The 16,289-nt window shown below is 45.3% G+C and overlaps 1 protein-coding gene across 4 annotated transcripts; it reads right to left on the bottom strand.

Moving 5' to 3' along the window:
• Positions 1-6,267: 6,267 nt before the first annotated feature.
• LOC123398606 lies at positions 6,268-9,909 on the bottom strand. 4 transcript variants are annotated; one of them, XM_045093058.1, is made up of 9 exons: positions 9,688-9,907; positions 9,504-9,603; positions 9,126-9,253; positions 8,893-9,032; positions 8,738-8,806; positions 8,508-8,646; positions 8,259-8,324; positions 8,084-8,127; positions 6,268-6,604 (listed from the first exon to the last, which is right to left on the bottom strand). In XM_045093058.1, the coding sequence occupies exons 1-9, from the start codon at positions 9,785-9,787 to the stop codon at positions 6,518-6,520; spliced, it is 873 nt and encodes a 290-aa protein (XP_044948993.1). In that variant the 5' UTR covers positions 9,788-9,907; the 3' UTR covers positions 6,268-6,517. The 4 variants fall into 4 exon arrangements, 3 of the variants coding, with proteins under 3 accessions (XP_044948993.1, XP_044948994.1, XP_044948995.1); XM_045093059.1 differs by having other exon boundaries at positions 8,259-8,321; positions 9,688-9,903; XR_006610217.1 differs by having other exon boundaries at positions 6,520-6,604; positions 7,881-8,127; positions 9,688-9,909.
• Between the last annotated feature and the right edge of the window lie 6,380 nt (positions 9,910-16,289).

A 16,289-nucleotide genomic window follows, 5' to 3' on the forward strand; every position in this document is an offset into this window, starting at 1 on the left:
TTACTATTCATTCATATCATGTATGCTCACCACCAAGATGTATGTGACATGGAAGAGTGACCCATGATCCTAATCGATTGTGCATTTGCATTCAAACGCAAATTATAAATGATGCAAAATTTTAGGGGGTGCTCTTGCTTTTCACATACTTCTCAAAGCGTTGATGCTAATCATTGATTATATCTTTTGTTGAAGCTTTCATCTATATGTTGTCATTAGTTACCAAAAAGGGGGAGATTTAAAGCACAATTGCTCCCTAAGGTGGTTTTGATAATTGATCAGAACATATGCATCATTGGACTAATGATTCTATCCAAGTATATTTCAGAAATGTTCAAAAGATGCATTGGCTAAACGCTTATGTGGCGATACCCCTTGATGCAAGAAAGCAATAAGATTGGCTCAAGCTTCAAGCAACAAGACTCTTCACTTTATATTTGTGAGAAATCACTTTTCAGTACATATGAAAGACAATACTATTAAAAGGGGGTGAGGTATTAAAATTAACTGGTTGCTCAAGTGCTCAGAGATAGCCACCAAAAATACTCAGTCATTTTCCCACATAACGTTTTTGTCCAAAGCCAAATATCCAGAAACGGTGCCACCAAGTTTTTAGATTCGGCCCTACTGATTTTCAACCCAGACAGAACCCTAACCAAACCTACCATTTCGGTACAACCGATTCTGCATCGGTGCTACCGAGTTTAGGTGACCAACTTCCTGTTGCCTCAGTACATAAAATCAAAATTTTCGAGTTTGACTATCGGTGTCACGAAGTTGGCTCATCTGACCATTAGCCACCTTTTTGGTTCCACCGAGTTGTGTATATCGGTCTCACCGGGATTCAAAAGTTGCCCCTTTTGTGCAAGTTGGTACCACTGAGTTTATGACTTCGGTGTCACCGAGTTTGTCACCTTAGGTGTAACGGTTGGATTTTGGGTGCTGCCTATATACCCTCCACCTACCTCTCATTCGTAGAGGAAGCACTAAGAACATACCATTTGTTGCTAGATTCATTTTTCTGATAAAGAGTCGCATACCCATGTGTTGAGATCAAGATATTCCAATCCATTCATTTGAAAAAAACTTGATCTCTAGCCTCCCCATGTTTCTTTCCACCAAATCAATCTCTCCTACCCATGCCTATTCTGTGAGAGAGTGATTGTGTGTTGAGGAGACTATCTTTAGAAGCAAAAGAGCAAGGATTTCGTCGTTCTACTACATCTAATACCTTCTGGAGGGTGGTGCCTCCTAGATTGGTTAGGTGTCGCTTCGGAGCCTCCTACTTCGTGTTGTGGAGTTCAACCAAGATGTTTGTAAGTGCAAGGAGATTGCCTACTTCGTTAAGATCTACCGTGAGTGAGGCTAGTCCTTGTTCGTGGAAGCCGTGGTGGAATAGACAAGGCCACTTCTTCGTGGACCCCTTGTAGGTGAAGCCCTCCGTGGACTGTCTTAGTCATTACCCTCCATGTGTTGAAGTCTCCACTAACATGGATGTATGATAGAGCCACCTATCGGAACCATGCCAAAAATTGTCGTGTCAACCTCTTGTGTTTGATCTCCCTACCCTACTCCTTTACTTTACACTTGCATGTTTTACATTCTCCTGCAATACTCTTAGATGTGCATGTGTAGGGTGTACTTCAGTTGCCATAATTTCTAAAACTTGCCCACAACTAAACTTCGGAAAAGGCTAAGTTTTTATTGGTCAAGTAGTCTAATCACCCCCCTCCAGACATATATTCGATCCTACAAGTAGTTTCTTAAGATCTTCTCTATCCTTACAAGCAAGAAAGTCTATAGCAATATCTTCATCCATAACATAACCTTTAGGTATTTCAGGCCTCTCAGTCCTAGGATTGTCATATCTAAAAGGTATTTCAATATTTTTAGTAGCAAAGACTTCATCGGTTTCAATAGTATCATCAATTTGAGCATGCTCAATTTCTTTCGTTCTAGCAAGTTGTTCATCAAGAAATTCACCTAGTGGAACAGTGTCATCAAGCAAGGTACTAGCATCATCAATTACTTGCAACATATCACGTTTAATAGCATGTGGTGGTGGTGTTGCAAGTCTATTCAAAATAGAGGGTGAATCAAGTGCAGAGCTAGATGGCAGTTCCTTACCTCCCCTCGTCTTAGAGGGAACAATGTTGGTTCTTGGATCTTTCAGATTCTTCATAGTGATCAATAAATAGATATCCCAAGTGACTCAGGGAATATAGTTATGCTCCCCGGCAACGGCACCAAAAAACGTTCTTGATAACCCACAAGTATATGAGATCGCAATAGTTTTCGAGGGTAGAATATTCAACCCAAATTTATAGATTTGATACAAGGGGAGCCAAAGAATATTTGCAGGTATTAGCAGCTGAGTTGTCAATTCAACCACACTTGGAGATTTAGTATATGCAGCACAATGATCAGTAGCATAGTAATATGATAGTTTTGATAGCAGTGGTAACAGTAGCAGCAGTAACGGTAACAATGATAGCAATTTTGTAGTAGTTGTAACAGTAGTAGCAATAGTAGTAACTTATCAAGCACAATATGTGGAAAACTCGTAGGCACTCGATTGGTGATATTGCTGGATAATATGCATGACATAACAAACACAACATCGGGCGACATAGAACTAGCTCCTGTTCATCGATATAATGTAGGCATGTATTCCGTAAATAGTCATACGTGCTTATGGAAAAGAACTTGCATGACATCTTTTGTCCTACCCTCCCGTGGCAGCGGGGTCCATAAGGAAACTAAGGGATATTAAGGCCTCCTTTTAATAGAGAAACAAGCATTAAGCATAGTAAAGTCATAGCAACATCAATCTCCGAACATAGTGGGTACTAGGGATCAAGCCCTAACAAAAATAACTCAATTACATGATGAATCTCATCCAGCTCTTCACCGACCAGCAAGCTTACAAACGGATTACTCACTCCCGATGAAGAGCATCATGGACTTGACCATGGAGGTGGGTTAGTGATGACGAAGACCAAAGATTCCCCTCTCTGGAGCCCCAAACAGACTCCGGATTAGGCCTCCCGATGAAGAAGATGAGGTGGCGACGGCTCCGTATCATGAAACGCGATGAAACTTCCTCTCTGATTTTTTTCCTCGGGAAACAGGATTTTTAACGTCGAAGTTAGGGTCAGTGGAGCCACATGGGCCCCACTAGACACCAGGCCGCGCTAGGAGGCCTAGCGCGCCCTGATGTCTAGTGGCTGCATGTGGCCTCCCCTCTGGTTGGTCTTGGTTCCTGTATTTTTCATATATACCGAAAAAAATCTCCAAAAAGTTCCGTTCCAGTCTGGGAACTTTTATTTCTGCACAAAAACAACACCATGGTAGTTCTTGTGAAAACAACGCCAGTCTGGATTAGTTTCTTTTAAATCATGTAAATTAGAGACCAAAACAAGAGCAAAAGCATTACGAAAAGTTGATAAGATGGAGACGTATGAGGGTGGCCGGGGAATGAATGGTGTTTGTGGCATCATTGCGTTGAGCAAAAGGAAATATGTGCTGGACAAAGGTAACGTGACGAGACACATGGATCCGTACGAAGTGCAAATCAAGGCATTAATATCCTTTGTGTTCATCCGAAAAAAACTAGGAGGAAACATGGTAGAAATCGGGAAGAAAGTTTTTTAGCAGAGGTAGCAAAGGTATTTGGAAAACAAAGATAACCGAAGACAAGAATGTCGGAGTAGTTGGGATGGCACAGAAAAAGAGAGAAATGGGGAGTGGTATTTTGATTGACTTTGGAAGGGTGAATATTAAGAAGAAAGGTAGCGGCGTTGAGAGCTTTTGCCGAGAATTTTGACGGCATGGAGGATTGAAGCAGAAGGGGTACGAACAATATCATTGAGGATACGAAGAGTGCGTTCAACTTTGCCATTTTGAGGGGAGGTATAGGGACAAGAAAAATGTAGAAAGATGCCAGGTTGTAGGAAGAAAGTTTGTTTTTTAAGATTATCAAATTCACGACCATTGTCACATTGAATGAAGCGAATGGGGAGAAACAAGTGGATAGAAACATATCGCTGAAAATTGGGAAAAAGGGTGTGAACATCAGATTTGTTGCGTAGAAGAAAGGTCGAGACAAAGTGTGTAAAATCATCTAGTATGGCAAGATAGTATTTAAAGCTAGAAACACTTGCAATTGGGGATGTCCATAGATCACAATGTATTAATTCAAAAGGATATGTTCTAGAAGATCTAGATGAACTAAAAGAAGACGCACATGTTTTCCTAATTGACAAGACTCAAAAAAGAGGAATCATGAGAATCTTTATTACAAGGTATGGAAAATTCACTAAGAACATATGCTAAAACAATAGCGTTGGGTCCTAAACGCTCATGCTAGAGATTTTAACCGGGCCAACAAATTTAAAAAAATCAATAGAAATTGACCCTTAAAAACATATCAATCTCGCGCACCCTTTCACCACCTAGAAAAAAAATCCATCACCATGTGATATTTTAGCATCAATATAGTACATGCAATCACTCACATAGAATTGTTTTCACATAAATACAGGTTCTTTAGAGAATAACATAAAATCATACCATGAAAGGCCCACCAAATCACTCCATTATAAATAAAAATAGAACACACTTTATCATCTTCCCCACCGGCCAAACTAAATATTACATCAGTTCTAAAATATAAGAGGTATAAGTCTTTTGAAAAGTCAGATTTCTTCAACTCTTACCAATTTCAGAATAAAAATATCAACATCCATAATATTAAAAAAATTATAAAAATTCATTTCATGATGAATCTAATCATATCAATTTGATAATATGGATTTGTATTTATTTATCTATAAATTTGATCAAAGCTAAAAGCTTTAATTTTTCAAAAAAGCAAATACACCTTGTATTTTAAAACGGAGTGATTGATTTTTTAAGAAAAAACCTAACAACATCGAGGGCGCAGCAAAGCGCGTCCAACCCTTGTAGTCTAATACCATGCTCCCTAAAGTTATAGGCCTCATGATAAATTGAGATCTTAATTGAGGCCTTGAATTTAGAATTGGGTCAACAATTTCTTAAAGAGCTCTCTCATTCTATTCTTTTAATTCGTTACACACCTTAATTTTGGAGCTTTCTCAAATGATTGGGGTAGTATTTATTTTTGGATTTGATTCACATTTTTATTGGGTCAATGATTTTTTCAAATCAATCGGCAGCCATCCCCATATAAAAACATATCAATGCCACACACCCTCTTCTCATCTTAAAAAAGAAACACAAACATGTGACACCATAGCACCAATATAGTACAGGCGACCATCCACTTAAAAGATTTCCCTACATAAGTATGGATTGATTAGCAGATAACCTAGAATCATAATGTGAAAGGCCCATTAAAACAGCATGTTATAAAAAGAAATTAAACACATTCCATCATCTCCCCAACTCGCTGAACCATGTTATAAAAAAAAACTCGCTGAACCAAATACTCCCTTGATTCCAGAATGCAAGGTGTATTATTTTTTGAAAAGACAATTTTTAAACTTTTACGAAGTTTATGGCCAAAAATACCAACGACAATACCAAATAAATAAAATATAAAAGTTCATTTTACTATGAATCTAATGACGCCTGATTTGATATACTTCTCTACCTAGTACTCCCTCCGTTCCTAAATATAAGTCTTTAAAGAAATTTCATTAGTGAACTACATACGGATGTATATAGACATACTTTAGAGTATAGATTCACTCATTTTGTTTCGTATATAGACTTATAGTAAAATATCTTAAAAGACTTATATTTAGAAACGGAGGGAGTATTTCACTGTACACATGCATGCCTTTTGGGTTCTGGGGAGCATAGCATGTGGTCCTGGGATGAGCAGTAAGTTCACAAAAAGAAAATACTCCGTCCTATCATTATTAAATGTTGCTGATTTAATACAATTTATATTAAATCAAGGAAAAATAAATATGAATCGGGGAGTAGAAACCTTCTTTTTAGAAGAATGATTTGTTTTGTGACAACTGACAATTTTGATGTGAACAAGAACAATAGTGTTTCGTCGGTGTAAAAACAAAGTTAAGTGGTCGAGAAATGCCAAAAAATTGGCGTTCAACTTACTTTTTTTGTGCAAACATCAAAATGCTTGGGCTTTACATCTAAACTTTGCAGATAACATTTGGACATAAAAATGTAGTACATTTTTCAATCGTATTTTTGTGACATTTGCAAAATGTTCTTTCGCGTGCAGGAGCCAATGCTCCCTGGAGCCGAACTGGATATCTGACTATACACATCCATTTTTCTTATAACATTATACACATTCATCCGTGCTGAACAAGAGAGACCTTACAACATCGCTCATCAGTCACTGACTCGTGGCGACCAATTTGGACATGAGCAGAAGATCACCCAAGCGGAAGAAAAATAGTAATGAGATGACATACACAGCGCACTAACACAAGAATTCTCTTTCGGATGTGTCAAGGTTCTATTTCAGGTTCAGGTTCAGAGCACAAGGGCCCAGGATCTACATCAGCTGGTTGCCGACAGGGTCGACGACGAAATGCAGCTCGAGACATCTCTCGGTAACCGGCTGAAGTTTGGAGACGCACATCTGCATCTCACAAGACAGGCACAAAGAAATTGTCAATGAAACTTCATTAGGCATTTGTGACAAAATCGAGCATAGTGCTTGCGGTGCATTATTCTTGCTGTCATGGGTAGAGAGTTTCAGAGTTGTTCAACTCTGTGTCTCCTGATTTTACACAACAAATCATCATGATTCTGCGAGCCTAGCTTCAGCTTCTGGTTCGGCAATGCACCAAATGATATTTTCGAATCATTTTTTAGACCGCAACAGGTACTAGGTTCTTTTTTAGGTCTCCAAAAGGTCCTAGGTTCTGAATGTTCTAAGTTGTTGACTGGTGCGCGGGTGAGGCAGCGGCGTGGCGTGGTTGGTGCTCCGGCAGTGGGCGACAGCATGAGGAGGCCCGACAAGGGCGGTGGCCTCCCGGTGGTGCGGCGGCTACACGGCGACATGGCGGCTCTGCCCGCGGCGACTATCGGCTTCTTCCCCGACGTCGGCTCGTCTGCGGGCGGACCTTATCGACCCTCGTTTCACCCTTTCGTCACGTGCTTGCTACGTGCGCCGGAGAGCTAGGCCCCTCCCAGTTGGGGTCCATCTCTCGTCTCGCGTCCGGAGTAGCAGAACCGAGCCCGTCTCGCGCCCGGTGCAGCAGGACCGAGCTCATCTCATGGCTGGTGCTGCAGAACAGATCTCATCTCGCGATCGGTACGGCAGGACGGGTCGATGGAGGCCAGTTTTGGCCGGCCTATTGGGTCTCGTCACCGGGGGCCGTCCAAGGATACGAAGGGCAGCTCCTTTCTCTCGTCTCTTTGGTTGGGTTAGCGGCGTGTCTCGGGTGCGGTGGTGTCAGGGTCCTGGATGCTGGGGCGGCGGCCTTGGTGGTGGTAGTGCGGTGCTCATGGATAGAGCACGTGGATCGGTGTTGCCCGGCGACGATGGCCTTGTGATGGCCTTGTGGGCGGCCTGGTAGTCGGAGTGTGGCATTTGGTGGCGTTGAGTATTGGCCGGGGTGAAAACCTGTTCTATCTTCGAACGGACTGGCAGCGGCGAAGCTTGTTCCCTTCTTGAAGGCGTTGAAGCGGATCTCATTGTCCGTCGTGGTGCTCCAGAGGAAACTCTAATCCTCGAATCGGGCGATGGCGGCGCTCCGGTGTCGTAAACTTCCTGAAGGCGCTGTCGTGAAGCCCACGGTTCGTCGTATGCGGCTTCATCTCTTCGCGGTGGCGTGTTCACGGTTGAGTATTCCGGTTGCTCTTGTAGTGCTAGGGATGATGTTACTGCATGTAGTACTTATGTATCTTACCTTGGATGTGTGTGTGTTATGGTAGCGTGCGTTTGTACCAGGATGTTGATGATGGTTGCTTTATATATAAAGCGGGCGAAAGCCTTCGCTAACCTCCTGTTATTGTTCCATCCTTTATAGAAACAAGATTCCTCTTCCAAGTCCATTAATAATAGAATTTACCGACTCCCAAATTCCTATCAATGAAAATGCACAAGTCTTACATTCTTGTATTCCGTGCTCTCCTTGAATAATTTGAAGTCGTCAACTGCAGGAAACAAGAAAATTATAGTAATCAGCTCTGGCGACGATGCATGTCATCTAGCTTTACTATACACCTATACAGTATAGTTCAGAGACTCTGAAAAGGAACCAAAACAAAATGTAGGGAAAACTTACTTGATGGAAAACGGATAACTGCAGCGTGACTGTACAGACTATCCATATGATCCAGACAGCAGCCTGCTTTGAAATATAACATCAGGATTAGTTCTTTCAGACCAAGGACAAATTATGCAGGGGGAAATTTTGTACAAAGTAGGTTTTTTCAAGAAGATCAAGATAGAAGGTGCAGTCAAGTGCACTGCTAATTCATTGTCATATTGGAAATCTGATGGCAGAAGAAAAAGAAACCCTTTTCTGTCATACCTGAGGTTGCCTGAACAATGAAAGAACTGTAGTGGATGATCAGCTTTTGAAGATGGGCCAATGCATCCTCCACAGACTCTCTGGATGCAGTCTCCAAGAAGGATATCAACATCATAAACTCTACTCCGTAGTTAAAATCCTGTTGGGCAAAATAAAAATTATCTTCAGATGCAATGTTAAGCGAAAGAGGAAGATAACAATCTGTGCCTGCACAACGTCAATTAAGTTACCTCGCCCCTCCGAAAGAGAGGGATAATGTCATCTTCCACCTCAGATTCAAAATCTACAGAAACCAAGCCCTGTAAGTTATCCAAGCAGTGACTCTCACAATGCAATGAGTGTAACGGATCCGTAACTGGAAGGAGGATTACACGGTAAGGCGTACATATGAAACGGGTTTTACGTGCTCGTCGAGAACTTTGGAATAGTATGAGCTACTCTGGAACTTTGCAATGTCTTCTTTCTGTTGGAAACGAATGAATACAGCATGCGTGAAGTTCTCGCTGTTAGGGTCCTCTATGCGGCCTGCATTCAAGAGACATATGTTTGGAAATAATTCAAATTGCAGTTTAGAACTCGAATGAAATTTCCATCAATAGATAGATGCAAGTCCGTAACCTAGTGACACAGTGAGTATCCCTCTCATCTGATACTGAGATGTATATAAGTAATCAAGCATGTCCTTTTCTTCAGCATCTGAGATGTTTGGCTTGGCTCTGAGCAGAATAATGTGCTCCACTATCTTTCTGCCAATGCCACCAAGTCAGCATGTGTACTATGTTATACTCTAAAGAATCTACGGGCAATATCACAATGTATTATTTTCAGGCAAACAAAGAAATTGGTATGCAGAACCCTAAAATTTCAAGGAAATCTGAGGATGAGCATTTCAATTTTGTGGCCTCATGGTAAATTATTATTATTATTCGAAAAGGAGGATAACCCCCGGCCTCTGCTCAAGGTAAATTATTAGCTCGAAACAGAAGAGTTCCGCACCTTTTCTTCACAATATCACTAGGTGAAGCGCCATTGGTGGGTCCAAATACACTGCGAGGGGAATGAATTGCCTTGCTTCTTGCCCCCCACCATCTACAATCTGCGCCAGGAAGATTTAGTTCAAAGTTGGGTGTATGCATATACTTGGAGAAAACACAAAGACTAAGCAAGATCAGGATCTGACATCGGCCGAAATTCCGTGCCGGGTGGCGGCGATGAAGCCGAGAACAATTCGCAACAGGACGTGTAGTATGAGAGGTCTGAGCTAGAAACGGTATCAGCATCCTGAAATTGCTGAGCTCGGAAGGTTAGCTCTCATTGTTGCTGCGGAGGCTTTATGGATTCTGGGGTGGAGCTGTGGTGTGGTATCCAGAAGTCGGTGGTTGGAGCGTATGGCACTGTCCTTTTCCATTCTGCCTCTTAGTTTCTGATATTTCTTGTGGCCACAAAAATTGCTTGCTAGCGTATGGTTCTGAACAAATCAATCACCATCAAGTTTTGAACCTTACTTTTTTCTTTCGAGAGTACACCAATGGCAATACCATAATTTTATATAAGAAAAGAGAATGATGATTACAAGCCACCTACCGAGATGCAAGCATTCAGTGGTGTCACCAACTCCTCTTACACAAATAAACTACTCTCATAAATCTACTCAGACCTACCGCTCCTATTCCTGCTAGCTTCCAAGTCTTGAGCTCCTCGAGGATTTGATGCACTAGGCTAGAAGGAGTTCGAACTTGTTCTTCGCGGTTGAAAACCCTCGCATTCCTTTGCTTTCAAAGCATCCATGCCGTAACTATCACTCTTGTGTCGAAGCCTCGCTTGAACGGTTGACGAAAAGTTCGTCTCGTCTTTAACCACCACTCCTTAAAGGTCTCTGTGTTAGTAGGGATCTCTTCATTAATCTGCAGCGCCTCAAAACATAGGTGCCAAGTCTCTCTGGCGAATATGATTGTCCTTCTTCAGCAGGCACGTGTAACAGGCCGAAGGCGCATCTTGTAGCCCATGTCTAGCTCTACGGTCCGACGTCCAAATTCAGTATTGGACTGCTAGCAAGACAAAGATCTTGTATTTAGCATTGCCCAACTGCGCCAGATGCAACTCGCCGTGTTGGATCTCACGAGCCTTTTACAGAATCTGTCGTGGGTGGATTTCGCCGAATAGTTGCCAGAAGCATCGCAAGGCCAGGTGAAGTCATCCTCGGCATTAATGTCACGTGGTATGATGTTGATGACGTGTCTCGGGTGGATGAGCTGCATGTGGGCCGTGAATGACATCTCTCCGCTTATGTCGAGTGTCCAGCGATCATCCTGCACTGTCTGCTGCACCGTTCTTCTATTGTTTTGTTTGTGTATCCACAGTCACAACGATTAGAGGTGCAATATCAATCGTGGCGAAACCATGCAGCCATTGGTCCTTCCAGAAAGAACTATGTCTCCCCTTCCGGCTGTGATTTTGACTGTGCTGTCAAACACGGCTCGGGCCTCCTCGTCGATTGCAGTGGCCAGACCATGCCAAGATCGATCCGTATCAGTTCGCCTTAGCCATTCCCATATGACCCGAAGGGCAAGGCCTTGGAGTTGCAGGTTTTTCACTCCGAGGCCTTTGAACTTTGTTGGCATGTAGATAGTTTTCCATGCCACCAAGCATTGACCCCCATGGGTCTTTTCCTTTCCAGACGAGAAGAAGGATCTCATCCATGTGTTTATTTCTTCAAACACCCACATCGGCGCTTCCAAAACCAGCAAGTGGCAGACTGGTCTGGCAGCAATGACACTCTTAACTAGAGCGAGTCCCCCCGGTCTCTGAATCAGGCCACGTTGCCAAGCCGGAATGAAGTTTTTCACTTGATCCAAGAGTGGTTGCTAGTCTGGCCTCGTGAGTTGGTTAATGGCGAGTGACAGCCCTAGATACTTGCAAGGAAAGCTTCCCGATTGGCAATCAAGGTAGCTAGTTACCCGGTCCATGTGCTTCTGCTCTCCTCTGATAATGATGGCTGAAGTTTTCCTGTAGTTGATTCTTAGCCCCGATGCTCTTCCAAAGATGCTAATCACATTCCTTGTACATTCCACGTCGTCTGCATATATGGACAGTCTTTGCGTTGCGCTGATATCCAAAAAGGAGGATAGCACCCATTCACGCGTAGCCATCACAATGATCACAGATAGGACGTCCATGGCAATGATGAATAGAAGAGGTGAGTTTGGGTCACCTTGCCTTAGACATCATGCATGGAAGAATCCTCTTCGAGGGCATCCATTTATGAGTACTTTCGTGCTAGCCATCTGGAGCAGGATCTACAACCATCTTGTGAATTTAGGTCCGAAACCCTTTGCTCTGAGCACTTGGAATAGGATCGGCCATAATATCATGTCGAATGCCTTGGTGCTATCCAGCTTTAGGAAAACCCCTGGAGCTCTTCTTGCGTGAATTTTCTTCATCACCTGCGTGACCATAAGGAAGTTGTCATGTAGTATTCTCCCCTTGATGAATGATGATTGGTTAGTGTTAACTAGCTCTTTCATGACGCGCATGGCTCGGATTGTGAGAATCTTTGCAAACAATTTTGCAAAGCTATGAATCAGGCTGATTGGGCGGAAGTCGCCCACCTCATCGGCATATGCTCTCTTGGGGATTAGCGTGATCAGCGCTCTGTTTAGCTTTGCAAATCCCGCACCATCGCAAACATACATGTTCCACACTACAATCATGATGTCCTGCTTGATTACAGGCCACGCTCTGTGGTAGAAGGCTCCAATAAATCCGTTCGGCCCAGGCGCACGGTCTGGAGGTAGCTCATTGATCGCAGTGAGGAATTCCTCCTCTATGAATATGACTTCCAGCTCCTGTAGCTCTCTCGGATGAACTTGCAAGAATTCTAGATCAAGAGTGAAGTCTCGTGCGTGGTCAATCCCTAGTAAGTTTTTGTATGTTGTTGTTAGCGCCTCTTCCTTCTGTCTTTGTTTGAAGAACACTTCATTTCCCACTCTCACTTGTGGTATAAAGTTCTTCGCCCGTATCCCGTCGGCAAAAGCCTCGAACAGTTTGGTATTTGCATCTCCCTCCTTAATCCACCTCATTCTAGATTTTTGTCTCGCAATAGTTCTTTCAAGTGACGCCAGCCCCAGCAGAGCCATCTTTAGTGTGCGTGTGAGCCACAGCTCTTGGTCTGTGATTATGCGGTGTTCTTGCGCTTGATCCAGCCTAAAGATCACTAGGGTTGCCACAGCCATGAGAATTTTGATATTCCCGGTCTTTCTCTACCCCCAAGCTTGCAGTGCTATCGCCGTGTTTCGGAGCAGCGCGTCTAGCCATTTGAAAGGGTCCAAGATGGACTCCTCACAAACCCATGCTTCCCTAACCGCCTCCTCGAAGCCATCCAGTTTATTCCAATAGAGTTCAAACTTAAATCTCTTCTTTGGCGCAAATAGTGCTCTGGTGTTCAAGTGGAGCGGAGAATGATCAGAGACACCCGAGGACATCCGGTGTTCAAGCATTTGGGTTCTCCAGCTCCCAGTCCACCTAGACTAGGACTCTATCGATCTTTGTCATCGTCGGGTTGTCTCGCTCGTTTGACCAAGTGAATCTTCTGCCGTGCATGTATACTTCCTTTAGCTCATTGTTGTCAATGAAACTCCTAAACTTATTCATCATGCTTCTTTTTAGATTGTGGTTGCTTTTCTCGTTAGCTCTTAGAATCATGTTGAAGTCGTCAAGGATCATCCAAGGGCCCGGGCAGCCTCCCCTTCTCGCGTTGAGCTCTTCCAGGAAGTTTGTTTTATCAGCGTCTCCTTATGGTGCATAAACTCCTGTCAGCCACCAATTGTATCAAGTCTTGGCATGTACCATGCCCGTGATGTAGTTGTTTTCCAGTTGGAATTGGTCAATATCCATCATGGAGGAATCTCAAGCCACCAGAATTCCTCTCCTTGTCTGGACAACGGGCAAGTAAGCAAAACCGTCAAAGGACGGCCCTAGACATTGCAAAATTGCATAGAGGTCAATTACATCAAGTTTTGACTCCTGGACACAAACTACGTTAGTTCTCATAGAGTCAACAAATTCTCTCACTCCATCTCTCTTGGCTGGGTTATTTAAACCCCTCACATTCTAGCAAAGTATCGATGGGTTTGGATCCATGACAATGGTCTTCGATCCTCCGCACCCCTCTAGTCGTGTCTCACTATGCTCCCACCAGCACCACGTCCTTCCGTCCGAGCTCACCCTCAATTGGCATTGCCTTGCCAAATAGCACAACAAGTACCTTGATGTGTTGTTCGTGGAGCGGCGAGTCAAACAGTCCCCTCAGATCCTTGACAGCTTGATCATCCACCTCAAGGTCTTCAGCCACAAGTCCTAGCGTTCGAAGCAGCACATTTTCTGCTCGCGACGCCTTGGGTACACTCAGCCCCGCGGTGCGCTTGGCAGCTCGAGTGGTGTGTCCGGGCATGAAAGTTTCTACATCTGGGTGTAGTGTTGAAGCTTGCACTTCTCTCAGAAGCGATGGGGCGAGCTTCTTCACAATGCAGGAGCAGAAAACCTTTAGTTTGGCGAAGGCTACTGCTTCCTGCATGGTCATGCCTTGCTGGGTTGATTCGAGCACATCCTGCTGTGTGCCCATATCTCCAGCGCTCCTCTCTCCCTCGCATGCCACGAGGGCCATGCATGTGTTGCTTTCCCGTAGTGGATCTTCCGCGTCCTGGGGGGCAGCAGTCTCGCCATGCAGCAAATCTTCGTCCTCCACGTGCGTCATGTGGCTCCCAGGTGAGCGAGGCAACGCACCATCTTCCCAGTAGGCCCCATGCTCATGTCCAATTAGCTCATTTGTGGGCTCCCCACCATTTTCCGCACTCGGCCACTTCTCCTCATTTTTTCCTCAGAATCCGCTCTAGTTTGTAGAATAGCCAAGTCCCCCACATGTGTGCTGATCAGCGATCCTGCCCCTTTGTATTGGTTGTGCATGTCATCTTCTGTCGCGGTCGCTAGGGTGTTATGGCCCGCTTCCAGTTGCTTTTCAAAGCATCCTTGCGAGACCTTCTCTTGGACCGAACCAGTTCGCTTTGTGGGGCTCGAGAGATTCTCAACTCCTCTCCTGATTGCTCAATCATTGCTTTTCTCTCTATTTCTGTGCCCATGTTTCTCCCCTCGCGTGTCGCATCTCTCGAAGTTTCCGTTGGCCCCTTCTTTATCGTGATCAGCTGATCCGCAACGATGTGGCTGGTTGGCTGGCTCCCAGTATGCCCGCCCTCGTTTGTATAGTTCAGATTTGAATTTGGGCTCACTTCCGTGGTTGTTGTGGGTCCCCTTGGTTGGTTAGCCGGTCAAAAGCAAAGACCCTGACAGAGAGTCTGTCCTTGATCAGCGTGGGGGCCCACCTGGCGAGACCGTAGTCCTTGCATCCATGGGGGCAAGCACCAATCAACTCCAGCGATCTTCGCCTGGCTCATCGGTGGAGCATCGGCGCGGTGCTCATTCCCGTGCGCTACCATCCCCCTTGTGTCCCTGATCCCGAACCTCCATGGTCTGTGACGAGGAGCAAAGTCCAGTGCGGCACCATCACTAATTTCACTGAATCAATATGGATTAGCACCTTGTATTGCAGCAGCGGCGCCACTAACCCTGGTTCAGGGATAGCCAACCATCTGAGCGAAGGGATGGTCTCCGGATCCGATGTCCAAGCTGTGAGTTTGAACGCATAGATATCTCGTCGAGAGCTTGAATCCGGCGCAACCGTGTCCACCAGGCAAGAGGTGCCGAGAAGATCCTCTGCGACTTTGTGTTCCCACGCATGCGGCGGGATGCCCTCCAGCACGAGCGAGACCTTGAAGTGGAGCTCGGAGTGCACCACTTGTATCTGGCGATTCCATTACCGGAAGAACAGGCGAACACCCTAGGACTCGATGAATGGTCTCTCTGCTACCAAGTTGCGGTGCTCTTGTCGCGCGAGCACAACCAGAAAATCTTCCGGTTGGTAGTGGTGCACCGACATCCACTCAGGCTCGATGCTGACTTCCTACTCCAAGGCCTGCAACACGAACTGTGGCCGTATGTTGTGGTACACACACCCCCACGTACGCCACCATAGAAAATTGCAGCCTCCTCTCTAGATCTGCTATGGACTGGTTGCGGCAGACGACGCAGAGCTCCTGCTGCTGGATTTCTTCCGGGGTTGTGCGCTCTAGCCGCGGGATGCACAGGCGCAGCCACTAGACCAACTCTGCTTGCGGGAGCAGCGGTGGTGGTGGTGGCGGTGCAGCGATCCTTGGATGTCCTCCGGCAAGATTGGCGCGGGGAGCCACCTACCAGCGCCCGATTTTTGCCGCAGTTAGCCTCCACAAATCTTCCTTCGGCGACGGGCTAGTCAGCCTCTTGCAATCCTTGGATTCGTGGCCTGGTTTCTTGCAGTGCAAACAGCAACAGGATTGGTGCACTCCCACTTGAAGTGTCCCTCTTCGAAGCACTTGTAGCAGAGTCCTCCCATCTCCGACGAGACTTGCCTGTGTTCGTGGGCCTGGAGGCCCTGAGATCTGAGCGCCTCCGCCTAGAGCCGAAGCCGCCAAAGGTCCTTCTTTGACGGCCGTGGTTGTTCCCACACCGCCGTTACCACCAGCGCAGCCGCCTCGGCCGGCCCCGGCGCATCCGAACCCCCGGAGTTGGAAGAGATGCCCAGCCCCGACACCACATGCCTCTCTTGGGACCGGCGGAAGGTGGAGTTCACGGATTGCGGGCTCTCTGGCATGGTTGCCCAGGGGAGGACGAGAGAGCGAGAGAGCAAGACGAGGA

The sequence above is a fragment of the Hordeum vulgare genome, chromosome 5H, assembly GCF_904849725.1.
Source record: "Hordeum vulgare subsp. vulgare chromosome 5H, MorexV3_pseudomolecules_assembly, whole genome shotgun sequence".
NCBI classification, from domain to species: domain Eukaryota; kingdom Viridiplantae; phylum Streptophyta; class Magnoliopsida; order Poales; family Poaceae; genus Hordeum; species Hordeum vulgare.